The sequence below is a fragment of the Alosa pseudoharengus genome, unplaced genomic scaffold (genome assembly GCF_046254945.1).
Source record: "Alosa pseudoharengus isolate Yale_2024_CS ecotype anadromous, Long Island Sound unplaced genomic scaffold, YU_APseudo_1.1 YU_APseudo_1.1_scf_11, whole genome shotgun sequence".
NCBI classification, from domain to species: Eukaryota; Metazoa; Chordata; class Actinopteri; order Clupeiformes; family Clupeidae; genus Alosa; species Alosa pseudoharengus.
Genome location: NW_027468576.1, coordinates 39273385 through 39300946, shown reverse-complemented (window position 1 = coordinate 39300946; position 27562 = coordinate 39273385). Strand labels below are relative to the sequence as shown.

The window sequence follows — 27562 nt, the reverse complement described above, 5'->3', positions numbered from 1 at the left end:
GAGGTAGATTTTGTTTGCAGTATAGAATGCTTCAAGAGAATTTGCCAGAACAGGAGCACAGAGGATGCCATCTGCCCTGTCTCTCCTTGACAATAGCAACACCTATGTGAGAATGCTGTTCATTGACTTCAGTTCAGCATTGTGCTGAGCCCTCCTCTACTCCCTCTTCACCTACAACTGCATACCTGTATGTAACGGATGCCAGCTAGCTTAGCTGTGCTTGTGGAATGTTGGTAAACCTCACTCCCCAACGCCTCAAGAATGCTGCTGGCATACGAGCCAGTAGCCTGGGCTATTGGCTCAATTGTTAGCGCGCTCGCCTCCTGATCCGAGGTGCTGCTGTTCGCGGGTTCGAGTCCGGGCGTGTGCAGGGCTGAATCGCGCAGGTTCAACACAACGCAGGTTACATTGGTGCTGTGACCCGGATCGGGAGTGAGGTTTAGGGGGGTGAGTGTAACGGATGCCAGCTAGCTTAGTTGTGCTTGTGGAACGTTGGTAAACCTCACTCCCCGACGCCTCAAGAATGCTGCTGGCATGCGAGCCAGTAGACTGGGATATTGGCTCAATTGTTAGCGCGCTCGCCTCCCGATCCGAGGTGCTGCTGTTCGCGGGTTCGAGTCCGGGCGTGTGCAGGGCTGAATCGCGCAGGTTCAACACAACGCAGGTTACATGTACATGGCTCTAACACCATTGTCAAGTTTGCAGACAACACAACGGTGATTGCTCTCATCAGCAACAATAATGAGACAGCCTGCAGGGAGGAGGTCCAGCACCTAACATCGTGGAGCACCGACAACAACCTGGCTCTCAACACCAAGAGGACCAAAGACCTCATTGTGGACTTCAGGAAGTCAAAAAGCAAGCACTCAACAGGACTGAGGTGGAGCATGTCACCAGTTCATGTTTCTGGGTGTCCACATCTCTGTGGACCTCTCTTGGACCCTCAACACCTCTACCTTTATCAAGAAGGCTCACCAGCATCTCTTCTTCCTGAAGAGACTAAAGAACACAACCTCTCTCCTCAGATCCTGGTGAACTTCTAAACCTCTACCGCTGCACCATTGAGAGCATCCTCACCAACTGTGTCACAGTGTGGTGGCAACTGCTCTGCCTCCGACTGGAAAGGACGGCAGAGGATGGTGAAAACTGCTCAGTGCATCACCCCCCCCCCCCCCCCCCCCCGGTGCCTCCTTGCCTGTGCCTGTTGAGTTGTCCATTTCGATGGCAACCTTCACAGGGACAAGGAGGCGAACATTTTGCCCCTATCCCACCCATAGTATTCTATTTATATTTATAAATGTACACACTTTATTACACTTAAACATAGCGATATTCTACTGATATTTCTACGGTTGTTCATGATTAGTTCAAAGGAACTCCAATGATTTTAAACTCCAAACATGTGTCCACCCACCACGAAGAAGATGTTTACCAAGTCAGGCCACACTCTTTGCCAAAGAGGACCGTAAACATAGTCAAGAGTATAATAAGGTGATAATAAGGCTAATTAGCATAATAATAGTTTTTTTTTAGCCTTTACCTTTTATTTATTGCCCACGGGAGATTTCTGAGATGCACAGATGTGAACAATATTAATTTATTTACATGGTATAATGATGCCCGTCCGCAGAAAGTGCCCAAAATCGCCATTTTGGCAGCCATTTTGTTTATGCTAATTAGATGGTTAAAAAACTCAAAATTCTGCTTGGGAACAGGACTAGTTGGATTCAGCACATGTTAATTATGATAAAAAGTCCTGTTCCCAAATTTTACTAAGAAATGCCTGTAGACCCTTATACAAGGACTTTTTCTTGAAATAGCACTTGTCTACTGTTTTATAGATAATAGATTTACATTAAATGCATTCAGTGCTCCAAAAAAGTATTTCTCATATTGTATATTTCTGTCCAGACTACGTCAAACTTAGTAGTAGTGTTTTAAAAAAAAAAAATCCAGAAACGTGTTGCTACTTATGGGTTTTCAGGTCTGAAGAGGTTTGAATTCTTCAATCTTTAGAAGGATTAACTCATTGAGTGCCAAATGCGTTGAGTGCCAAAAACGTAATATCACGTTTTTAGCTTTTTTTTTTAATTACGAAACTAGACACTCTAACACACCTTATGTGATTTTGGGAACTCTGTGATGAATGGAAATGAAATATATGACGATCGAAAACTCATGAAAACGCAAGATCTGGACATTTTATCTGGACGTTTGATCTTAACTCGGCTTTTGATGGTTGCCGCTTTCGAATCAGTCACTGATTAGCCTATCAGTGACATGCACGCCAGGTCAAAATCAGGTCATTTATTTTTGTGGGTTTATCACTAGGTGGCAGGTCTCGTTAGATCTCTTCCCAGAAACTTTGCAGGCAACACTTCTCAGGTGCTGAAGGGAGAAATGAAAAAGTCAAATAAAAAGATATTGCAGCAGGTGCGTTTTCGCCAGACAACGCTGGATGAGTCCACCTTTCTACTAAGACAAGATGACTCTGACCACGACAGGTCAAAAACATTACAAGGAGTGACAACACCGTGCTGAGGAGGGAGTTCCATCTCCACCACGAGCCGGGCCTAGCGGAGTGGGTGGTAGGCAGAGTCGCGCTTGCAAGAGGGCACGCCCTTGCCAGAGTGCCGAATATGTCGGTGATAGTGACTCATAAAAGACGCAATATCTCCATTTCTAGAAAAAAACAGGGATTTTGATGAAAACTAGCCACTGTTTAGCTTGGGATTTCTCAGGAACAGAGGCGTGTAGAAATACACTGTTTGCCCACTGAGAGCTTAAAGTCTCACCTTTCAAACGAGCCATTGTATGTGTTCATAGCTATAACACAGAATATTCTGTGGCTGAACAAAAATCATCAACAATGGTCTAGATTGCTGGCACTCTAGGGTACAAAGCTTCCGAAAACAGCTTGGCATTCAATGAGTTAAGGATCGTGACATCAATTTGGACCAATGACATCAAGATGTACCAACTGAATAGGGCTTGATCACTGCTGAACTACAGAGAGGTGCTCCAGGCTGTGTGTGTGTGTGTGTCTGGTGGGGATATCGGCTCCATTTAGAGAGCACACTCACAGCTCTATAACACGCTATAGGGAAATGAAAAGCCATGTACATACTAAAAGCTCTATAACACGCTATACGGAAATGAAAAGCTCTATAACACGCTGTAGGGAAATGGAAAACAGAAAAGTATAAAAGAGCCCGTTTAAGCCCCTGCTGAGGGGGATTGAAACCTTGACTGACATGAAAGTTCATACATTTGCATTAGGCTCTCAGAATAAGTGTGTGTGTGTGTGAAAGAGAAGCCTGTAAGCTCAGCAGCTGGTGGGTTTGTGTAATCATTAGACCCACGGTCGTCAGCCTCCCTCATTATGTCGCCCTCATCAAACCTTTATGAGTGGTGGCCCTGCACACAGGAGGAGCAGGCCTGCAGGGAGTGTGTGTGTGTGTGTGCGCGTGGGTGGGTATCGGGGAACCGATGCAGGTGCAATTTAAAGCGCACACAGCTGAAATGAAACTGCAGCTGTGTATAAGATATTGTGTTTCATAACCGTCTAGAAAACATGAGTAAACACAAGCACTTCCCTTAGTATCAGTGGGTTGGATCTGTAAGAAGGGTGTGTGTGTCTATATGTATCAGTGGGTTGGATCTGTAAGAAGGGTGTGTGTGTCTATATGTATCAGTGGGTTGGATCTGTAAGAAGGGTGTGTGTGTCTATATGTATCAGTGGGTTTGATCTGTAAGAAGGGTGTGTGTGTCTATATGTATCAGTGGGTTTGATCTGTAAGAAGGGTGTGTGTGTCTATATGTATCAGTGGGTTGGATCTGTAAGAAGGGTGTGTGTGTCTATCTGTATCAGTGGGTTGGATCTGTAAGAAGGGTGTGTGTGTCTATATGTATCAGTGGGTTTGATCTGTAAGAAGGGTGTGTGTGTCTATATGTATCAGTGGGTTGGATCTGTAAGAAGGGTGTGTGTGTCTATATGTATCAGTGGGTTTCATCTGTAGGGGGGGTGAGTGGTTGCCTGATCTTGCTGTTGGAGGTGTAAACAAACGCTGCATCGCCAGATCACATAGTAAGGAGCTTGCTCAAGGGTTATAAAAGTATTTTGTTGTGTTTAGTTGTATAATGAAAGCACAGTTTTTATAGCTATCCATGTTTGTTCACTTCTGGCTTCTTGGCTATCAATTTAGTAACTATAAAGTGCTATTTGACGCAGTCTAGATTTATTTGATGTTAATCACTCAAATTATTTATTTCTATTGTCTATCCAAAGTAAAGTGCAAAAATCCGATTTTGTTTGCACCTCCAAGTGGTCAGTGACTTAAGTTTGTGTGAAAGAATTGACTCAAGGTCACAAGGTCAGTTCAGAAGGAACACGCTGACTTTTTACCCCTATCATACCTTAAAGGAGCACACTGACGTTTTGGTACTTTAGCTTAGTCACCATATTCCCCAGAGTTAGCGAAGTCGATACATACCCTTCTCATCTCCGTGCCATTGGGAGATGTAGGCTATTGGAATCGGCCACTTCGAGGTACTGGTGCTTAGCTAGACTAGCGGTGTGTGCTTAGCTAGGCTAGCAGTGGATGTGTCGGACCGATTAACTACACACATGGAGATGAGAAGGGTGTGCATGGATTTGGCTAACTCTGGGGAATACGGTGAATAAGCTAAAGTCCCAAAAAGTCAGCGTGTTCTTTTAATTTCTCTCCGGTCTGTGACAGGTCCTTGCATATTAAACAGCTGAGAGAAGGTCTAGTGAGCAGGTGAAGGTCTAGTGCTCTAGTGAGCAGGTGAATGTCTAGTGAGCAGGTGAAGGTCTAGTGAGCAGGTAAAGGTCTAGTGCTCTACTGAGCAGGTGAATGTCTAGTGAGCAAGTGAAGGTTTAGTGCTCTACTGAGCAGGTGAATGTCTAGTGAGCAGGTGAAGGTCTAGTGCTCTAGTGAGCAGGTGAATGTCTAGTGAGCAGGTGAAGGTCTAGTGAGCAGGTGAAGGTCTAGTGCTCTAGTGAGCAGGTGAAGGTCTAGTGAGCAAGTGAAGGTTTAGTGCTCTACTGAGCAGGTGAATGTCTAGTGAGCAGGTGAAGGTCTAGTGCTCTAGTGAGCAGGTGAATGTCTAGTGAGCAGGTGAAGGTCTAGTGAGCAGGTGAAGGTCTAGTGCTCTAGTGAGCAGGTGAAGGTCTAGTGCTCTAGTGAGCAGGTGAAGGTCTAGTGCTCTAGTGAGCAGGTGAAGGTCTAGTGCTCTAGTGAGCAGGTAAAGGTCTAGTGCTCTAGTGAGCAGGTGAAGGTCTAGTGCTCTAGTGAGCAGGTGAATGTCTAGTGAGCAAGTGAAGGTTTAGTGCTCTACTGAGCAGGTGAATGTCTAGTGAGCAGGTGAAGGTCTAGTGCTCTAGTGAGCAGGTGAATGTCTAGTGAGCAGGTGAAGGTCTAGTGAGCAGGTGAAGGTCTAGTGCTCTAGTGAGCAGGTGAAGGTCTAGTGCTCTAGTGAGCAGGTGAAGGTCTAGTGCTCTAGTGAGCAGGTAAAGGTCTAGTGCTCTAGTGAGCAGGTAAAGGTCTAGTGCTCTAGTGAGCAGGTAAAGGTCTAGTGCTCTAGTGAGCAGGTGAAGGTCTAGTACTCTAGTGAGCAGGTGAAGGTCTAGTGAGCAGGTGAAGGTCTAGTGCTCTAGTGAGGAGGTGATGGAGGTGTGGAGTCTCCTCCTCAGGCTGCTCTGGAGTCTCCTCGTCAGGCTGCTCTTGAGTCTCCTCCTCAGGCTGCTCTGGAGTCCTCAGGCTGCTCTGGAGTCTCCTCTTCAGGCTGCTCTGGAGTCTCCTCCTCAGGCTGTTCTGGAGTCTCCTCCTCCTCAGGCTGCTCTGGAGTCTCCTCCTCAGGCTGCTCTGGAGTCTCCTCCTCAGGCTGCTCTGGAGTCTCCTCCTCAGGCTGCTCTGGAGTCTCCTCCTCAGGCTGCTCTGGAGTCTCCTCCTCAGGCTGCTCCGGAGTCTCCTCCTCAGGCTGCTCTGGAGTCCCCTGGGTGGGCGAGTGGGCTGCTGTCGTGTTCTTTATGTCCATCTCACCTCATGATTGTGCTTCGGTTTTCTACTCTGCTCTTTTTCCTTTTCCCACTCTGTTTCTCTCTATTTATATCTTAAATCTCTATTTCCATATCACATCCTCTCAATATTTCAATCCAAATGGCCTCTCTCTCTCTCTCTCTCTCTCTCTCTCTCTCTCTCTCTCTGTCTCGCTCTCTCTCTCTCTCTCTCTCTCTCTCTCTCTCTCTCTCTCTCTGTCTCGCTCTCTCTCTCTGCAGTACGTTTGCCCCTCTGTGGGATGTGTTTCGAGTGTCGTCTGATAAGTTGGCTCTGTGCCACCTAGAGCTAATGAGGAAGATGAATGACCTCATCCGGGACATCAACAAGTACGGAGACGAGCAGGTCAAAATCCACCGCAAGGTACCCCCGCCGCCCGCCACCCGCCACCCGCCAGTCCCAAACTCCCCACACTGCAGACAGCGCCCATCTGGGTTGTAGATGCTCATGTCTGTGTTCTGGATCTACTCCTGATAGTCCCTATCTGTTTTCTGGATTACAGCCATCCTCTGTCTGTGTTCTAGATCGAGAAGATAGCCCTCACACTCTTTCCTTCTCTGTCTGTCAGTCTAGTCTAGTCTCTGTCACTCCTAAAGTGAGTTTGTATTTTATTCATTGTACATTGTACACATACAATGTGTATCCTAGAGCACAAGCCATTGTGTGTGTTGTTGTGTGTGGTTGCTTGTATTAATGTGTGTGTGTGTGTGTGTGTGTGTCTAACTCCAGACTAAAGAGGAAGTAGTGAGCACGTTGGAGGCGGTCCAGGCACTGCAGGTGCAGAGTGGTCAGCTACAGAAGGCCAGAGAGGCCCATCACGCACGCTACCTGGAGATGGACCGACTACGCAAGGAGAGTGCACCGCAGAAAGAGCTGGAGAAGGTGTGTGTGTGTGTGTGTGTCTGCACATCTGTCTATCTGTGTCAGTCTGTCTTTGTGTGTACTTGCAAAAATGTGTGTGAATGGTGTATTTCTGTGTACCATATTTTCCGAGTATAAGAGTATAAGTCGCACCAGAGTATAAGTCGCACCAGTCAAAAAATGTGTCATGAAGATATATATAAATATGTTGCACCTGAGTCGCAGGACCAGCCAAACTATGAAAAAAAGTGTGACTTATAGTCCGGAAAATCGGTATATGTGTGGTGTATTATGTAAGCAGCTTAGTTGTCTAGTTTGATTCTTCATGCATAATCTGAATGCAAAAATAGCACAAAAATTAACACTTTAACCTCAATCTTAAATATAAATGTTAGTTAACAGTGTCAATAGATAGTTTGTTTATAATTTGAGCATCTGTAGATGGTCTAAAGGGGACGTTAGAAAAGCCGTGGCCTGGGTTAGCACTTTGTGTCTGTGTGTGTGTGTGTGTGTGTGTGTGTGTGAGAGAGAGGAGGTAGGGGCTGCCGTGGCCTGGGTTGGCGCTTCTGACTTGTAACCGGAGGGTTGCCGGTTCGAACCCCGACCAGTAGGAAGCGGCTGAAGTGCCCTTGAGCAAGGCACCTAATGGCCACTACATACTCGACGCACCCGACCGGTAGCGCGACAATGTGACATCAAAATGACGTAGATCTCTCTGGCGCGCCAGGGTTTTGGCCGGGTAGCACACGGTAGCACACCACTCTATTTTCTATCTGAGCGCGACAAACCGGAAACCGGAAGATGGACTAGTTCGAGGGGAAGCGAGAGTTGCAGTGTTTTGTTACAGTCGTGAATTTTTAATAGTTTGCTGGATAAGTTAACAAAGTTACCAGCGAGAGTTGCAACACATGAAATTAAGAGGAAAGAATAGAAACGATTTATTTTCAGACAAAGGATATCTACTAAGGCCTGAACAAAATCTCTTTCCACTTCAGGAAATTACACAAACTCAGCCAGCTGCTAGCTAGCTAGCCAGCTAACTAAACTGTTAAAATTATTAAAATTTCCCTCGGGGTGACTAAAGTATCTATCTATATATCCATCTATCTATCTATCTACCTACCTGTGCACACACCTTGGAAACTAGATGATAATGATGATGGTACTTCAGACTTTGGTTGCTGCTATTCACAACTACCATCACAGAGGCTAGCTAGTGTTTCTTACTGCAGCTTCTTCTACTGTGTAAGCGTTAGCCTTTTCACAACAGCGACACCTCTGTTCAGGAGAATATTGCAACTAGTGCACGACCACCACGCGCGAGTATAAATGGTTACGGCGCTTCTGTGACGTCACATTGTCGCGCTACCTGTCGGGAGTGGCGAGTATGTTGGACGCTTAACCCCTCACTGCTCCCGAGCGCCGCTGTTGTTGCTGGCAGCTCACTGCGCTGGGATTAGTGTGTTCTTCACCTCACTGTGTGTTCACTGTGCGCTGAGTGTGTGTCACTAATTCACGGATTGGGATAAATGCAGAGACCAAATTTCCCTCACGGGATCAAAAGAGTATATATACTTATACTTGTACTTAAAGGGTTAGGGTTAGTAAAGGGTTAGTAACAATAATGACAAAGTTTAATCTAATCTAATCTAATCTAAAGGGTTAGAGGTAGTAAAGGAGGACCCAAGGGCTCTACACAGTCATATTGATTTCCTTTTAGTGAGGCTGATAGTGAAAGCCTCCATGTTAAAGTTCAGTGACTCACTCTCTCTCTCTCTCATGCTCTCTCTCTCTCTCTCTCTCTCTCTCTCTCGCTGTCTCTCTCTCTCTCGCTGTCTCATGTTCTCTCTCTGTCTGTCTGCTTTCTCCTGCTGTTCTGCTCTGTGTGCAGGCGGAGCAGAAGTCGAAGAAGGCAGCGGAGGTGTTTGCCGGTGCGATTGAGAAGTTCAACCGTGTGGGTGGCGACTTTGAGCAGAAGATGTGTGACTCAGCGCAGGTCAGTTCCTCGGGGTCTGGTGCTATCCCACGATGCACTGCTCCTTCGATCATGTGTGCACTGTTCCCAGGAGGCGTCTGAGAAGAAAACGGTGCACTCATTCACCTAACTTCCCCCCCCCAACACTGCGGGCTCTCCAGAGACAGTCTCCTAGGAAACGCTGAATAGACTGTGACATCATAATTATGAGTTCCGTGAGCATGTCTGACGTCCTGTGTGGGTGGCTAGCAGACTGCATCACTGTGTGTGCGCGTGCGGGTGTGTGTGTGTGTGTGTGTGTGTGTGTGTGTGTGTGTGGCACCTAGGCTCTCCCAAACTCTGCCACACACGCACACGCACAGAGAAAGGATAGTTGCCGGTGTTGCTCAGTGTTAAAGCAGAGGCGTAGCTGATGAGTTTTTAATAGTGGAAGCCTTGAGGCTGACTCATGTTTCAAGGTCTCCAGTTGTGCCTGAATAACATCTTTCAGCATCTTCATTTTTCACACCCAAAACGCTTTTAGCAAAAGCCATCTCTCACTTGTGTCCTAAGGCCAGTGTTAATACTGTGTGAAGGCCAGTGCTAATACTGGTTACAGTGTGAAGGCCAGTGCTAATACAGTGTGAAGGCCAGTGCTAATACAGTGTGAAGGCCAGTGCTAATACAGTGTGAAGGCCAGTGCTAATACAGTGTGAAGGCCAGTGCTAATACTGGTTACAGTGTGAAGGCCAGTGCTAATACTGGTTACAGTGTGAAGGCCAGTGCTAATACAGTGTGAAGGCCAGTGCTAATACTGGTTACAGTGTGAAGGCCAGTGCTAATACAGTGTGAAGGCCAGTGCTAATACAGTGTGAAGGCCAGTGCTAATACAGTGTGAAGGCCAGTGCTAATACTGGTAACAGTGTGAAGGCCAGTGCTAATACTGGTTACAGTGTGAAGGCCAGTGCTAATACAGTGTGAAGGCCAGTGCTAATACTGGTTACAGTGTGAAGGCCATTGCTAATACTGCACGTCTGCCAGTAGGTCAGGGTCCACTAGAGTCCAATGTCAATTTCACCTGACTCTGTATGGACATCCAGGTACAATAAGGTGTGTGTGTGTGTGTGTGTATGACTCTGTATGGACATCCAGGTACAATAAGGTATTCTGTGTGTGTGTATGACTCTGTATGGACATCCAGGTACAATAATGTCTGTATAGACGTCCAGGTACAATAAGGTGTGTGTGTGTGTGTGTGTGTGTGTGTGTGTGTGTGTGTGTGTGTATGACTCTGTATGGACGTCCAGGTACAATAAGGTATTCTGTGTGTGTGTATGACTCTGCATGGACATCCAGGTACAATAATGTCTGCATAGACGTCCAGGTACAATAAGGTGTGTGTGTGTGTGTGTATGACTCTGTATGGACGTCCAGGTACAATGGTGTCCACGTCTACACATCCTCGTATCCACGTCTATATGGTGTCCACGTCTATATGGTGTCCACCCCTGTACATCCACGTATCCACGTCTATATGGTGTCCACCCCTATACATCCACATATCCACGTCTATATGGTGTCCACCCCTATACATCCACATATCCACGTCTATATGGTGTCCACCCCTATACATCCACATATCCACGTCTATATGGTGTCCACGTCTATATGGTGTCCACGTCTATACATCCACGTCTATATGGTGTCCACGTCTATACATCCACGTCTACTGTATATGGTGTCCACGTCTATATGGTGTCCATGTCTATACATCCACGTATCCACGTCTATATGGTGTCCACGTATCCACTTCTGTCTGTGTGCACGTCTTGTCTGAACACGTTCTCTAGACAGCTGTTGAAGCTACTCTTGTGTGATCCCTCTTGTAGGTGTAATTTATGCTGTTTTCATTGTTTTGTGTCCAATACTCAAAATGCATTTGGTCTGTTGTGATTTATTTCTGTAATGCAATCTTGTGTGTGTGTGTGTGTGTGTGTGTGTAGAAGTTTCAGGACATCGAGGAGGCCCACCTGAAGCAGATGAAGCAGCTGATTAAAGGTTATTCCCATTCGATAGAGGACACACACGTGCAGGTCGGACAGGTATGTGTCTAGTCCACAGAGAACACAAACTCATAGCTGGGATAGTTGTCTAGTCCAGACACACACGTAGCAGGTGACCAGGGCTAGTTCACTCTGTCCTACAAGAGACGAGCCAAATGTTCCTCCTAAGGTGGATGAGTTCTCTCTCTTGCTGTTTTGTTCTTGTGTGTGTGTGTGTGTGTGTGTGTTTAGGTCCATGAGGAGTTTAAGCAGAACCTGGAGAACATTGGCATTGAGAACCTAGTCCAGAAGTTCACAGACCAGAAGGGCACAGGGAAGGAGAGGCCAGGTAGTCCACCTCTCCGTCCACCTCTCCGTCTGCTTGCTACACGGTCCGATGGGCACATCCAAAGCACACGACTGTCAAAACAACATGATTATCCAAACAACATGGCTATCCAAACCCCACGACTGTCAAAACAACATGACTATCCAAACAACATGACTATCCAAACCACACGACTGTCAAAACAACACGACTATCCAAACCCCACGACTGTCAAAACAACATGACTATCCAAACAACACGACTGTCAAAACAACACAACTATCCAGACATGACTATCCAGACATGACTATCCAGACAGCATGACTGAAAACAACATGACTATCCAAACAACACGACTATCCAAACAACATGACTATCCACACAACATGACTGTCAAAACAACATGACTATCCACACAACATGACTGTCAAAACAACATGACTATCCAAACAACATGACTATCCAAACAACCCTGTTGTGACATGACTATCCAAACAACATGACTATCCAAACAACATGACTGTCAAAACAACATGACTATCCAAACAACATTACTGTCTAGGGGCAAAACTGTGTGTCAGAACATAATGTCCTACTGTGTAGCAAGGCCAGAAATCAAATCTAAACGAGTTTATGGGAAATCTTGATTTTGTTATCTGATTGATGTCCTTTTTTGTGTAATAGTAAGTAGTTGTATAGTTTGTATGTATGTGTGTGTGTGTGTCTCCTGGTGTTCTAGCTCCAGTTTGTTTTGAGGAGTACCTGACGTCGTCGGTGCCAACTGATGTTGGAAAGAAGAGTCGAGGGAAAGCGTTCCGCATCCCGGGGCTCGGCAAGAGAGACAAGGAGCCTGACTCGACGTAAGACCGACGCCTCGTCATGTAACAGAGACGCTCTGGCCCCTCATTACATCATTTCCACCCTCATTACATCATTTCCACCCTTATTACATCATTTCCACCCTCAGTACATCATTTCCTCCCTCAGTACATCATTTCCACCCAGTACATCATTTCCACCCTCAGTACATCATTTCCACCCTCATTACATCATGTCCATGTCGTGTGCACCCAAACTAAAAGTGCTCGTACACGGCCCTGGCTCTACAGATGGCTAACAAACAGAAGGGCTTGGGCCAAACTAAAAGTGTTTGTGCATGCTTGTAATTATTCCATCATGTTTGTTAATTAGAGAGACAATAAGCTCGGACTCAGCATGACACACACACCACAGTAGAGACCGCAGGCTGGACTAAGAGCGGTCTGTGCTGATTATTATATCATCTGTGAGCGAGTGGCCGACCGGTGTTAATTACCATACCATGTGTGTGAGACTGGCCTATTGTGTGTGTGTGTGGAGTTTATGTGTGTTAATGAGGACGAGAGTGTTTTGTCGTGTGTGGAGATCAAGTGTGTTGTGTGTGTGTGTGATCATGTGTGTTGTGTGTGTGTGTGTGTTCATGAGGATGAGAGTGTTTTGTTGTGTGTGTGTGTGATCATGTGTGTTTTTATGAGGACGAGAGTGTTTTGTTGTGTGTGTGGAGATCATGTGTGTTGTGTGTGTGTGTGTGTGTGGAGATCATGTGTGTGTGTTTATGAGGACGAGAGTGTTTTGTTGTGTGTGTGTGTAATCATGTCTGTTAATATGAGGCTGAGAGTGTTTTGTTGTGTGTGTGTGTAATCATGTGTGTTAATGAGGCAGTCGAGACAAGAGTCTTTTGTTTTGTGAATATCATGAATGTTGATGAGGGAGAGGATTAGGCCAGTTGGAGGTGTATGGCTAATGTATCGTCTGAATGTGTGTGTTAATGAAAGGACATGGGGAAAAGTGTGTGTGTGAGGTAATGAGAGGACTGAGAAAAGACTGATTTGGTGTTTGTCTTTCACAGGGATTCTGCCGTCACTGAAGCTCCAGTGAGTACCTGCACACATATACACACAAATACACACATACATACACACACACACACACACACACACACAGAGCAGCACAAATGTTCTTACTGATAAGTGGACAGAGCTTGAGTGCACAATGCTTTTCTAGGAATATGAGACTTGGCTTTTTCAAGAGCTGATTCCTGGCATCCTGTGTGTGTGTGTGTGTGTGTGTGTGTGTGTTGTTTGTTTATGCACGAGTGACAATGACGTGTCTCATGGCGTCTGGTTACTCATGTTATTTTTACCTCCAGCTCTAAGGCTGGGGGTGGAGTTTAGCATGGGGTTGGAAGGGGTGGAGGTGGTGGTGGAGTTTAGCATGGGGTTGGAGGGGGTGGTGGTGGGGTTTAGCATGGGGTTGGAGGGGGTGGAGGTGGTGGTGGGGTTTAGCATGGGGTTGGAGGGGGTGGTGGTGGAGTTTAGCATGGGGTTGGAGGTGGAGGTGGTGGTGGAGTTTAGCATGGGGTTGGAGGGGGTGGAGGTGGTGGTGGGGTTTAGCATGGGGTTGGGGGGGGGGTGGTGGTGATGGTGGAGTTTAGCATGGGGCTGGAGGTGGAGGGGGTGGTGGTGGTGGTGGTGGGGTTTAGCATGGGGCTGCCAGAAGTGCTTTTTTAACAGGTGGATTGCACTGGGAGCAGTCTGCTAAACACAAACACACACTTATGTAAGAACCGAAGAGGTTGGAGAAGGGCTTCTACTGCAGACATACACACACACACATACACACACGCGCACACACACACATACAGTACACACACACATGCACGCGCACACACACACACACACATTACTGACGCTATTACCACAGAGGCCTAAAATAGCGTGTGCAGAGATTTCAGATTCGGTTACTTTGTTGATGAGCGGTTGATTACATCAGGGCAGTCTCACCTCCAGTGGTTGATGCAAGGTTGAAACTGAGACTAGTTCTGCATAATCTGTTTGGATGAAATTAAATGCTCTTGCCCTGTGTGATGTTAACCATGTTGTTAGTCGCTTTGGTTAAAAATGCGTCAGCGTAATGTTAACCCTGCTGTCCTTTCTCTTCCTTTCTATCCCCCTTCTCTCTCTCTCTCTTGATCTCTCTTGAACTCTCCCCCTCTCTCTCTTGCTCTTTCTCTATCCTCTCTCTATCCCTCTCTCTTGCTCTCTCTTCATCTCTCCCTCTAACCCTCTCTCTCGCTCTTTCTCTCTCTTTCGCTCTTTCTCTATCCCTCTCTCTCTCCCTCTCTATCCCCCTCTCTCTCTCTCACTCTCCCTCTCTATCCCTCTCTCTCTCGCTCTCCCTCTCTATCCCCCTCTCGTTCTTTCTCTATCCCTCTATCCCTGTGGGAGCAGAACTCTCCTCTGGAGGTGGATGACGAGGGCTTTGTGATCAGAGCTGATGGCAGCCACAATGATATCCTTTACTCCTCGCACACACACACACACACACACACACACACACACACACACAATGATATCCTTTACTCCTCGTAAGAGAAACTGGACTCTGAAGGCCTGATGGTCACAAGACACTTTGACCAGGTTAAGAACACTTGGACATTTCAGTTGACCTGACCGTCCTGTCCAAATGATTTAACCTCATTTAAAATTAGTGTTAAAGATTTTAAAAATGTATCCAAATCTAAAGCAGTTCAGAAGGCATTCCAAGTAGAACCTGATTTAAAACTAGGCCTTAATTCAGTTTCATCTACAGTTTTGATGAACTGGGTAAAAAGAAAGTTGTTATTTTTCTGTAGTTCATAAATGGTGGTTTTAAAGTTGCGTAAGAACTCCCGAGGGGACTGTAGTTGAGCTGCGGGGAGCGATGAGAGAGCAGAAGAGAGACTTAAGGTGAGGAGCCCGGCCCTCCACTTCCTGTCTCTGTTTAGTTTTTGGCCAATCAGCAGACCTTTTGGAGTGCTTGTCAAAGATACTGCTCCGATAAACGATCACTCGGCCGTACCTACGCCAGCTTACTGCTGACCATGCTTGTGCGTGCACGCGCACACACACGCACACACACACACGCAAGCGCGCGCACGCACACACGCACGCACAAATGCACACGCAAACACACACACACACACTCACACACGCACAAAGGCACACACACACACACAAACGCACAAATGCACACGCAAGCACACGCGCACACACACACACAAACGCACAAATGCACACGCAAGCACATACACACACACACAAACACACAAATGCACACGCAAGCATGCACACACACTGAGAGAAATATAAGAGGCCATAGGAACAGCACAGGTCACAATGCTGGACTCTAAATGTGTTTTTTGTTTTTAAACAAGATGAAAACAAGATGATTTGCAGCTCATATGCAATGCAATGCAATATATGTAAAACCAGACCCTAATCTTGATCTAAAGTGTTAAAGAAATATATTGATACAATGCATTAGAGATTCTAAGATCAGGAACCTCAGGCTTCACTCAATTTGTCTACTTTTAAACTTTAAACTTGCTGGCCTGGATAGTTATACATAATCGAAAGTAGGAGAGGCCGCACTATGCATATATATACTCTTTTATGTGCACATACGCATTTCGGCGTGTGCCGCCTTCAGTGTGCAACAAGGTAACAATGTAGTCCATCTTATATACCCACACCCATTAACACACCCATATGAACACCCGCCAATGCTGTTAAAGTGATACACATTCCAATAATGTCACTAATGTTTTAAACACGTTAAATACAAATATTATTGAACATATTAAAAGTGAACATACAATCCACATATGAATTCATAGGAAACAACTTGGTGACAAATCTTCATTCATCCCAAAATATACCAAGCCTCTCGCTGCAGGAGGCGGTTTTCACGGTCTCCCCCTCTTGGAGACCGATTGACAAACTCTAAGCCCATAAACTTAAGCATGTCGGCATCATGGCCTGCACAGTTAAAATGCCTTGCAACTGATGATTTTTCATCATTTTTTCTAATTGCGCATTTATGCTCAAAGATTCGGGTTTTGAGTTGTCGCTTGGTTTTGCCCACATAAAACAACCCACAAGGGCACGTCAGTAAATATACTATGAAAGTAGATAAACAGGTAATTCTGCCCTTTACTGTGTATGTCCTGCCTGTTTTTGGATGTGTAAATATCTTTTCTGTGAGCATGAAATTGCATGCTGCACAGTTCAAGCACTTAAAATTGCCGTGTGGAATTTTAAAGGGAAAAAGCGACTGAGTAGAGTAGTTTTTTTCTGTACAATAAACAAATACATATGCCAGAGAATTTCATTCATATTTGGAACTTACATAGGCCTAGTCCAATGCATCGTTACACTACGTTAGTGTTTCCCAAAACCATAGTAGCAACGAACGTTCGCAACCACTATCGTGAAGTTGTGTAGTTACAACTACACCTCTCAACCTGTGGTAGAATGCTAGTAGAAGCATAGTTCCAGGGATCTTTATGTCAAAGTCGTCACTGACGCCAGTTATTTGTTTGCAAATTAATAATTATAAATATATTTAGGTTTCTAATTGATATTTACACTTCTAACCACCATACATCCATATTTTAAAATGCCCAAGGCAGAAAATACATAAATTAAAAGTCAGCTGAGAATATGTAGCCTTTGATTTTCATGGAGGGGGGGGGGGGTCCTTGTTAGTTTACGCAAACCAAGCCAAGAAGGCGGATTCTGATTTTGATAATATGATCTACACAAAAGATAAACTTAGGTAAACAACGATGTCAATATTGTTGTCAAAATCTTAACCCAGATTCAAACTCTTGGACAGGGGACTGGTAACTGCTGTGCAACGGTGGCTGTCATCTGCCGGCCTTAACGCAATGCGCCACAGAAGTATGTGCAGGTGGCTGTTCACGTGCTACTAAACGTCATTAACCACCTTAGTCCAGACTACTGAAGTTTGGAAACTATCATGGTCCAAACTTACAGTACTATGTAAGTACGACAGTTTTGGGAAACAGTCATAACTTACATGTTGGTTAGTTGAACGATGCATCCTGTTAGTAAAAAGCTAACCTCCGTAGTTGTACGGGAAACGCACCCCATTTAGGCCATTAGCAATCTGTTTATTTTATTTTATGAAGCCTACACAGTAGATCACATGCCACATTCTCACTTTCAATAGACAGATGCAATAGCCATTGGTCAAGTATTGAGTATAAAGCAATTAAGATAGTATGAAGTACTTTTTGTATAGGGTACCATCATAAAAATTCGTTAAAACAAATAGCATTTTGCAACTTGACAAAACACTGGATTAAATATCGTAGGCACAGGAGAAAACTTGTACATCCATTGGCCCGTGGGGAGATCACATGCCAGTTGCCTCTCCCTTCAGTGCTATGACTCGTTCGGCTGTGAGCTTGTTTCGCCAAAAAAAACTCTATTGCAGGTATCAATGCGTCTTTGTTCATGGGTTTGGCCTGACAGCAGAGGCTTAGACAACTATGACCCACGTTTTGGTTTCGTAATTTGCCCTACTTATTGACTGCAATGTAGTCAATTGACTGCTTGACAGGTTATTTTTATTTTTCTGTACAATAAACAAATACATCTGCTTTATGCCGCAGAATTACGCACTTGGCCAGCCTATAGAACGGGCACATTTTGGAGAGAATAGAGAATGTACGCACGCAAGAATCTGTAGGCTATTTGTGGCTGGTTACCAGCAAACAATGTTTAATGCATTAACTCAACACGTCAAACCTTTTCTAAACAATACAAACAGAAAGGATACAGCAGGCAGCAAATATAGAAGAGTCATTTGCAGTGGAAGAACAAAATGCTGAATGAAGCCCAAAGATATGAAGGCATATCTGGCAAGTTGTTATTTTTTGAAGACGTAAATGGTTGGGCTATAGGCCTAGTTTGCAAGAAGGAGACATAAAGCGTGAGCATGACACACTATCCACAGCTGTGGTAGTGGGGGGTAGGAGGATTACTGTTAGCGCAGGATTTATATACAATTCTTCAACAGAAGGCCTGCCTCGAATGCAGGCTTGCCCAAAAAAAGGCCTGTGGTTTGCGCAGCCTACAGTAAGTAGGTCAGTGAGTTAGGAGTCCTCTAGACTTCTTTTAAGCTGTCTCAGAGGTGGAAAGTTGCGGGCAGGGCCGGATTAACAATTCATAGACCCTTGGGAACAAATGTCTGATGGCCCCCCCTGCCCCCCAGCCAACGTGAATCGGGCGGTCAGTTAATAGGCCTATCTGTGAGGCCAAGCCTCACCAAGTAGCCCGTTTGGCTAACATTACATTTAATTAAACTGCTTATAGGCTATGCCAAATAGTTTCAACATTTTGAATATCAGTGTCAGGTGAATTAGGAAATGCCTTATGGCTGAAAGCTGCTTGGGATCCCCCCTGTCAAGCAATAACCATACAAAAAGTTAAAAACCGATGACATGATGCACGTCACTGACATAATGCGCAAATAATATAGCCTAGATATTCGAATACATGTGTTTATTTTAGAGGGGATATTCGAACGTCATTTTTGAGCAATTTTGACAGCCCTAGTCCACTGTAGGCTACGCCAATCGTCTATTCACACCTTCCACCTAACCCCGGTGAGTGGGGGTCGCTATAATGCGTGTGAAATAGCACCATTGAGTAGCCTATGCGAATAGCCTTAAAATCGTTCCGGTGTTGTGTGCCTTCTGGTTTCTCCACCTACTGGTTTCCTTGCACGTGCATGCGCTGCAGCAGTTGTCAGACATTCACAAACAAGTTGTTTTAGGCGGTTTGAAGTCGCTTTTCATACGCCATGAGCGCTCGGCTACATTACAGCCACTCGGACAAAAGACATGTAAAAAAATATGTTTTGAAAACTAGCATTAAAGGAATTATCCGGAGTAAAATGCACTTTAGATCAATTTACGGATGATTGGGGGTACATACGTTGAGTTGACATCAAAATCATGTCATTCGGATGTGTTTTGAGAAAGTTCGATTGAACTGTAGAAGAGGTATAAAAATAGCGTTTTGTAGCGGCGAAATTGAAATGCCCTGCTCACTTCCAGGCTACGAGTTGTGTGACTGAAAACGGTACAATCGAACTTTCTCAAAACACATCCGAATGACATGATTTTGATGTCAACTCAACGTATGTACCCCCAATCATCCGTAAATCGATCTAAAGTGCATTTTACTCCGGATAATTCCTTTAAACTGGATTCGATCCCGCAAAAGCAACACTCGTGACTCTCTCCATCCTGATTCCCTACTCTTTGAGCCAACTAATATGTTACGCGAATCAATTAACTATTGTAGGCTACCATTAATTAATAACGTAGGCAACACCCAGGTAACATGTTGTCCAGGCTATCTGAAACAAGGGGTTGCCTCTCATCTACAACAACTGGTTACTTGGGCTGCTACAGTCATCAGTGCACTGTGCACAGTAGGCCTATGCTACTCTTTGTGGTTGATCAACTAAAAATAAAAGATGTATTTGGTGATGACGTTATTGTAGGCCTAGTAGACCTAAATTCTGAGAAATTAAATTGTACGAGAAACGATCTACATAGCGCACAGTGTTGTGCGGTCTGCCAGAAATTAAGCGGTTATGAGTCATAAACTAAATATTTTAATGATATTCGGGTCATTTGCGGGCGGGTCAGTTAAAATTAATTAAATATATATTTTCTACAAATAGGCCTACTTAAAATATCACGAGAAGGCTAGCATCAATACAGTAAAGCATCAATACAGTAAAGTCAACAGTAAAAAAGCTGAAGACGCGAGTTAAAATAATAAAGACACCCCTTCAGGAAAAGAGATATAGGCTATGGGAAATATTGGGAAAAGTTCTTAAAGAAGATGACAGTAGTACAAGTTATGGTCTATGTAGGCCTACTTCTTGCTAAGCCATTTAAAAGTATGACAGCCAAAACGGGCAGCCTGCAGGAATAAATCTTATGGCACAGACTACACAGCCATATCTACCGGTATGTATAGGTTCGCGCATGCATAAAAGTTACCTTAGTTTGTTGTATTTGTGACTTTAAACGGTGGATGTGCTTTAGTAAATGTGCTTTGTGCTTCATTCAGCATTATAAACCAGTTCTTACGCTAACGTTTTGACCAGCAATGTATCTCTCTTGCCCATGGGCGTAGATTTGCGTGGGGACTGAAGGACGTGTCCACACCAATATCAAATTACGACTGAAATGTCCCCACCAATATTCAGGTTGAAATGGGGGGGGGGGGGGGAGCGCTCACATGCGCTACACAAAGAGTTAAATCATTTCTCACTTCAGTGCTGCGGATCATCTCGTACAGATCTTGTAATGTGCAGTAGCCTATAAGGGTAAATCGCGCTGATTTGAAGTTACCTATAATAACTGCCAGTGAGCCGCAGTCTCCTGCGCAGCATTGCGCAGCGCTTCAGTTTCACTTCAGCATATGAAGTGCGTCCAAATTCACCCATTCTTCTCTGTTGAACTCCTCGACACGTAGGCTACTCATCACACATGTGTCACACGAAAGAGCCTTTTCTCAGCTTTTAAACGGTGCTAGCCACTATTTGCTGTGATAAACAGTTCGCGAGAAAAATAAGAGAAAATAATAGATAGATAGATAGCTAGATAGATAGATATACTTTAATTATCCCACAGGGAAATTCAGTTGTTTCAGCAGCCTTAAGAACATACAGCAAGCACACACATACACACACATATAGTCCACATACATAAACAAGAAATTACTTCCACCCACAAGACATAGCATATGCTGTCATATGCTATGTCAAGGTACCATACACATCCAAGTACCAAAGTGTAACTGCCTTATATGACATAAATCAAGACAATTGCCTCCATATTAGATATAAAAGATTAAAAGATGAGTTGTCTCTCTCTACTCAAAGGAGAGTCGTTGTAAAGTGCTATTGCTGTGGGTAAGAAGGTTTTCTTATATCTGTCCTTGCTGCAACTGAGTTGGCGAAACCGCCAACTAAAAACACTTTGTTGTTTTGCCAGTGTACTGTGTAGGGCATGTGATGCATTGTCCATGATGTGTAACAATTTCTGCAACATCCTCCTTTCCACCACCAACTCTAGAGGCTCTAGAGTAGTCCCCAGCACAGAGCCTGCTTTCCTAATCAGCTTGTTCAGTCTGTTAGTCACTGGCCCTGATACTGCTACCCCAGCAGATTACAGCAAAGAAAATTGCACTTGCTACCACAGACTGATAAGACATTCGTAACATCTTATTGCACACGTTAAAAGACTTAAGCTTCCTCAAGAAATAGAGCCTGCTTTGACCCTTCTTGTAGACAGCCTCAGTGTTATGCTTCCAGTCCAGTTTATTGTCTATGTGAACCCCCAGATATTTATAGTTCTCCACCTCTTCCCCCAGGACAGTGAGGGTGTTTGGCTTTGTCCTGTTCCTGCTAAAGTCCACCACCATCTCTTTGGTCTTGGCCACATTCAAGAGCAGGTGGTTGCTGCCACACCACTCCACAAAGCGATCCACCGTCTGCCGGTACTCTGTTTCTACCCCCCCCTTAACACACCCCACCAATGCAGAGTCATCTGAGAACTTCTGCAGATGGCAAGACCCAGAGTTGTATTGGAAGTCAGAGGTGTATAGTGTGAAAAGGAAAGGGGATAGCACAGTCCCCTGAGGTGCTCCTGTACTACTGACCACCCGCTCAGACACTCAGCCCCCCAGCCGAACAAACTGTGGCCTATCTGAGAGGTAGTCCATAATCCAGGAAGTGATGGTGGTGGCCAGCTGCATCCTATGCATATTCTCCCCCAGCAGCCTAGGCTGGATGGTGTTAAATGCACTGGAGAAATCAAAAAACATGATTCTCACAGTGCCACCCGCTTTATCCAGGTGAGAGTGTACTCTCTGGAGCAGGTAGATGATGGCATCCTCCACTCCCACCTTGGGACAGTAGGCAAACTGTAGGGGGTCCAGGGAGGGGGTCACCAGTGGTCTCAGATGGGCCAAAACCAGTCTCTCCAGCACCTTCATGAAGTGTGATGTCAAGGCAACTGGTCTATAATCGTTGAGGGCCGATGGAGAGGGCTTCTTTGGGACCGGGACCAGGCAGGATGTTTTACACAGCACAGGTACCTTCCCCTCCCCAAGGCTAAGGTTGAATAGGTGCTGCAGAACCCCGCACAGCTGCTCGGCGCAGGACTTCAGTACCCTGGGACTGATGCCATCTGGGCCTGCAGCCTTATTCAGGTGGAGTTTTACCAGCTGCCATTTCACCTGGTTACTGGTGACGGACAAACAGGTGGGAGGGCTGGAGGAGAGGGAGGAGGAGGAGAAGGGTGCATGTGGGGAGGGGACATGTGTGGAGGTGGAGACAGTGGGGCTTGTGGAGCTGGGAGGGGCGGTGGAGGTAGATGGAGGCCCCATGCTGAAGCGGTTGAAAAACGTGTTCAGCTCGTTGGCCCTGCCAAGGCCACCCTCCGCCTGACTCCCCTTCACCTTAAATCCAGTGATGGTCTTCATCCCGCTCCACACATCCCTCATGTTGTTCTGCTGGAGCTTGTTTTCCAGCTTATGCCTGTATGCCTCCTTGCTCTCCTTCAGCCTCACCTTTAGTTCCCTCTGCACCCTCCTGAGTGTCTCTCGGTCACCCTCCCTAAAAGCTCTTTTCTTTTTGTTTAATAGTTCTTTCAGTTCACTTGTGACCCAAGGCTTGTTGTTGGCAAAGCACCTCACCGTTCTTGTAGGTACTATGTTGTTGACAAAGAAGGTGATGTACTCTGTAATACAGTCAGTCATGGAGTCGAAGTTATCTCCATGGGGTTCACAGAGCACATCCCAATCTGTGACCTCAAAGCACCCCTGCAGAAGTTCTGTTGCTTCCGGTGTCCAGTGCCTCACAGCCTTTGTAGTCACTGGTTGCCGCTGCACAATGGGTGTGTAGGTGGGGGTGAGCAAGACCAAGTTGTGATCAGATCTGCACAATGGGTGTGTAGGTGGGGGTGAGCAAGACCAAGTTGTGATCAGATCTGCACAATGGGTGTGTAGGTGGGGGTGAGCAAGACCAAGTTGTGATCAGATCTGCCCAGGGGGGGTAGGGCAGTAGAGCTGTACAATAAGTCCAGTATTTTATTTTCCCTGGTATGACAGTCCACATATTGTTGAAATGTTGGAAGTGTTGGAGAGAGAGAAGCGTGATTAAATCTCCAGAAATTGCTATGAATGTTGAGTGAGTAGTCGAGCAGTGACAGTGAGTTGATGACGTCACATGCAACGTCAGCATCAGCTGAAGGTGGAATGTAAACAGCGACCGCCATGACACAGGTGAACTCACGAGGTAGATAGAATGGACGCAGGCTCACTGCTAACAGTTCGATGTTCGGATTGCAAACCTGCTTCTTCACCGTGACATGCCCAGGATTACACCATCTGTTGTTCACAAACACCGCGACTCCCCCTCCTTTCTTCTTACCGCTCAGCCTGCGACCCCGGTCAGCTCGCACCGTGGACAAGCCATGGATGGAGATGTTGGAGTCTGGGACATGCTCCTGCCACCACGTCTCGGTAAAGCACATGAGGCTACATTCCCGGTACTCCTGCTGTGTCCTTGTCAATGCCGCAAGTTCATCGGTCTTGTTTGGCAACGACCTCACATTACCCATGGCGATGGATGGAATAAAAGGTTTAAATCTCCTTCTCCTGGCTCTTCGTAACACACCGGCCCTGCACCCCCGAAGTCTCCTTCTCAACTCCTTGGGGATTTGATGTTTTGATCCTAGCAGTAGTGGTGGTTTGGAGAGCGCTATCAGCTGGTCCCGAAGGTATACTATGCTGCCCGCGTTGACATGATCTCCGTGTACGTTATAAAAACAATAAAACAGTATAAAAGTCGCACAAGCCACTTAGCATCCATAGTATACTGACAGCTAGCCAGACGCCACTACGTAAGACGCAACATAAAAGAACGCAACTAAACACTTAAAAACTCCACACAGAGCAAGAGCTGCTGCAACAGGCTGCCATCAGCACGGCGCCATCTTGATAGAGAAAAATAAGAGATGTAATAATTATTCTCTGCGCGCATCTCCACATCCATTCGTCTTGGTGGAATACACACTCTTCACGGAACACATGAAAAACCATATATCAGAATAAACAGCAGACCTTACCGAACACAAAGGTGTAATGCATTCCCGTGTATAGTTAGCTGTTCCAGAGTAATCCGGTTTTGAAATAAATTGTAGCAAAATTCAACATGGTCTTTCGGCTTTAAACATTTCAACAAACTGTGCTTACATCGCCTAGATATCTGTAAATATTAGAATCAGAGAATATACATGCAGCTCACGGTTAAGAGTTTGTCAATGTAGCCTTAATGATTTCTTTTCACAAAATGCTAAGCATGCATGTATTTAAGTTTCTTAAAATGGAGCTGTTCTTAAATGAGTCAATGCATGATTTCATAACAGACCAAATAGAAAATAAATGTTAAATATAGCCTACATATCTGTACATATTAAAATCAGATTATGTAGGCTACACAGTATAGTTAGATCAAGTTGGACAGTAGCACATTTTAATCATTTTATATATCTATAGTGGCTGGTGAAAGAGTTGAGTGGTTTTTTTTTTCGGGGGGGGGGGGGGGGTACCAGAACAACATGTGAATACATTGAGCCAATCATGTGGTGTGTTGTAAAGTACATTGAGCCAATCATGTGGTGTGCTGTGAAGACATCGTGCCAATCATGTGGTGTGCTGTGAAGACATCGTGCCAATCATCTGTTGTGATCTCGCTGCTGGAGCAAGATTGGTGTCGTGAAGCCTTACGCACACGCATTTCTGCTGAAATAGGTGCACGATAAGTGCCCAAAAAGTGTTGCAATATGGCCGCCTAGTGGAGGTACTTGCCTGAAAAGGACGTTGAGAAATGGAGATCTATGTGAAAAATCACCGGAGTTCTCCTTTAAGTTTGAGCAGTAGTTGATTTTCAAAGTTAGTTGCACTCATCCTTGGGTCGCTTTGCAGTGAACAGTAATCCAGCACAACCAAAAAGCCCCTCACAGGCAGCTGAGGCAGGCAGGCCAATATTGAGTTGCAGAGTTTTTTTTATATTTGGAAACGAGCAGAAGGTTCAGCAGATTAAAGGGCGTCGTACTGGGGGGGAAAGTGGGAAGTATAGGGCCCCAATGGAGGAGAGGGCCCGTAAAAAGTGGAATACAGGGGGCACAACATTTTCACCAGGCATTAGTAATAACTCCGGTAATCCACACACAAAAAATCCAAACAACTCCATAAGTAGAGTCATGTAATGAAGTGGAATAACACAGGGGAAAAGTATTGAACACGCTAAGAAAAAGCACTAAGGCAAGGAAAGGGAAGGAACGAGCTGGAATCTGTATAGAGAGTAGTTATCCTTTCTATCTGTGCAAATTAATATAAGCTTGGTTAGTAGCCTACATATTAATGGGCTAGGTTTTTCATTACCAAGGTGTCAAACAAGAAACATTTCATGATGGATAAAAGCAAAAAGCTCTCCCAAGACCTTTGCAACCTTATTGTTGCAAAACATATCAATGAAACTGGTTACAGATGCATTTCAAAACATCAGAATCTTCCAGTAAGCAGCATGGGAGCCATTATCTGCAAGTGGAAGAAACATCACTGCATCATCAACCGGCCATGCACAGGATCTCCTCAATATTTTTGACCAGGGAGTCAGAAGGATAGTCAATTCCAAGAGCCAAGGACCACTCGGAGAAAGCTCCAGAAAGACTTGAAGGCAGCCAATTAAATTAAATAGTTCTGGAAGTAACTAAAGATCAGGATTCACAAGAGGGACCCCTGGAATCTGTTTAGGACAATGGGCCAAAATCACACCTGATACGGCGACTAATACGTTTTGTCATATAGGAAATGTCTTGAAGCTGTCTTTACAAACAAAGGCTTTTCCACAAAGTATTGAAGAAATTTCAGTAGGCACGTTCAATACTTTTTTCCTGTGTCATTCCACTTTAATACACAAAACTCTTATGTTTGGATTTTTTATATGTGTGTTAATATAATGTGTGGTGAAATTTTCGAATAGACTCACTGGAAGTTTAGGCTAGTTACTGAAAAAAAAAAAAAAAGCGTTCAATACTTATTTCCACCATATATTTATTTTACCTGAATATTTTAACTTCCAAATTAAATGTCAAAATGAATGTCAGGTGAAATTTAAAGTTTGACTGACTGGATTTTGTATACAAAACATAGTGAACACTGTGTAAGGTCACTCTCACTCTCCCTTGCTAAAGAGCTAAATGGTTTAGTCGGCCTGCATGATTCATAAGGTAGTCTATCTTTTGTTTATTTAGTTGAGCATCGCTAGTAGTGGACCGCTAATTGTTTTGCTGTTGGTGCAATGTCTTTCTCCAAGAAAGCCAAGTCAGGTTACTAAAAACAAAGGCCAAAACAGGAAAAAGAGAGACATCAAAATGAGGGGAAACAACAACTTCTAATAAACTTCTTTCCAAAGAAAGGTGAGCACAAACGTCAAAACACGAAATCCCATGGTGTTTGCTTAAATATCTCCGCAATCATTAGTGCTAAAATGAACTGAGACAACCGATTGGAATAGCGGGAAATACACTTTCATAGGTTAGGCTAATCTGATGCATCTCGTCATCCAGCTCCATCACTTTCAGAAAGACTGCATGGCGCCAGCTTGATTCATGTCCTGTTGTAGGCTACATGCTGATCATTATCACTAGGCTAGTGGTTTAGGGCACGATTTTTTTCTCTCCCTTTCCGTTTTCGTCAGTCTTAACTTTTTTTTTTTTACTCAAGTAACGGATGGGATTTTTGATGTAGCGAAGTACAATACTTCACTCAAAATGTAATCAAGTAAAATGTAAAATACCGATTTTTATAAACTACTTAAAAAATACAAAATACACACAAAAACTACTCAATACAGTAACGTGAGTAAATGTATTTCGTTACTTTCCACCTCTGCTCTTGCCTATACCTTGCCTCACCATTTCTGTTTTCGAAAGAAAGATGTATGTCCATGGCCTTCAAATCTTATCCTAGTGTTCTAATCCTTGGTGGTTGCGTGCGTGCTTGCGCTCTTATTCTCATTCTCTCTCCTGCGCAAACATTATGTCCTGCATGCTTACTGTGTGTAGTTCTACTGCATGAAGTTTCCCAAATAAATTAGTTTGTTTTACAGCAGGGGTCGGCAAATAGTGGCCCGCGGGCCAATTTTGGCCCGCCATTGATTCTATCTGGCCCGCGAGATGACGTTAATTTGCTGTTGAATGAATTTTTTTTTAACCCCATGTTTTTAAAAAGAAAAAAAGGCCTACAGCAATCCCATCAATTTCAAAACATTTATTGAGGTATAGATGATAGTCCTACTAAAGTGACAAAACAGG

At 44.8% G+C, this 27562-nt stretch overlaps 1 protein-coding gene across 3 annotated transcripts in view; it reads left to right on the top strand.

The window, feature by feature from the left end:
- Positions 1-27562, top strand: part of fcho1 (FCH and mu domain containing endocytic adaptor 1) — a 127970-nt gene that overhangs the window by 65732 nt on the left and 34676 nt on the right. For all 3 annotated transcript variants that reach the window (XM_076279145.1, XM_076279147.1, XM_076279146.1), the window contains 8 exons: positions 6302-6443; positions 6810-6962; positions 8833-8937; positions 10899-10997; positions 11190-11286; positions 12005-12125; positions 13154-13178; positions 14535-14595. In XM_076279145.1, the coding sequence (XP_076135260.1) occupies positions 6302-6443; positions 6810-6962; positions 8833-8937; positions 10899-10997; positions 11190-11286; positions 12005-12125; positions 13154-13178; positions 14535-14595 (803 nt within the window). The remainder of the gene's footprint in view (positions 1-6301; positions 6444-6809; positions 6963-8832; positions 8938-10898; positions 10998-11189; positions 11287-12004; positions 12126-13153; positions 13179-14534; positions 14596-27562) is intronic.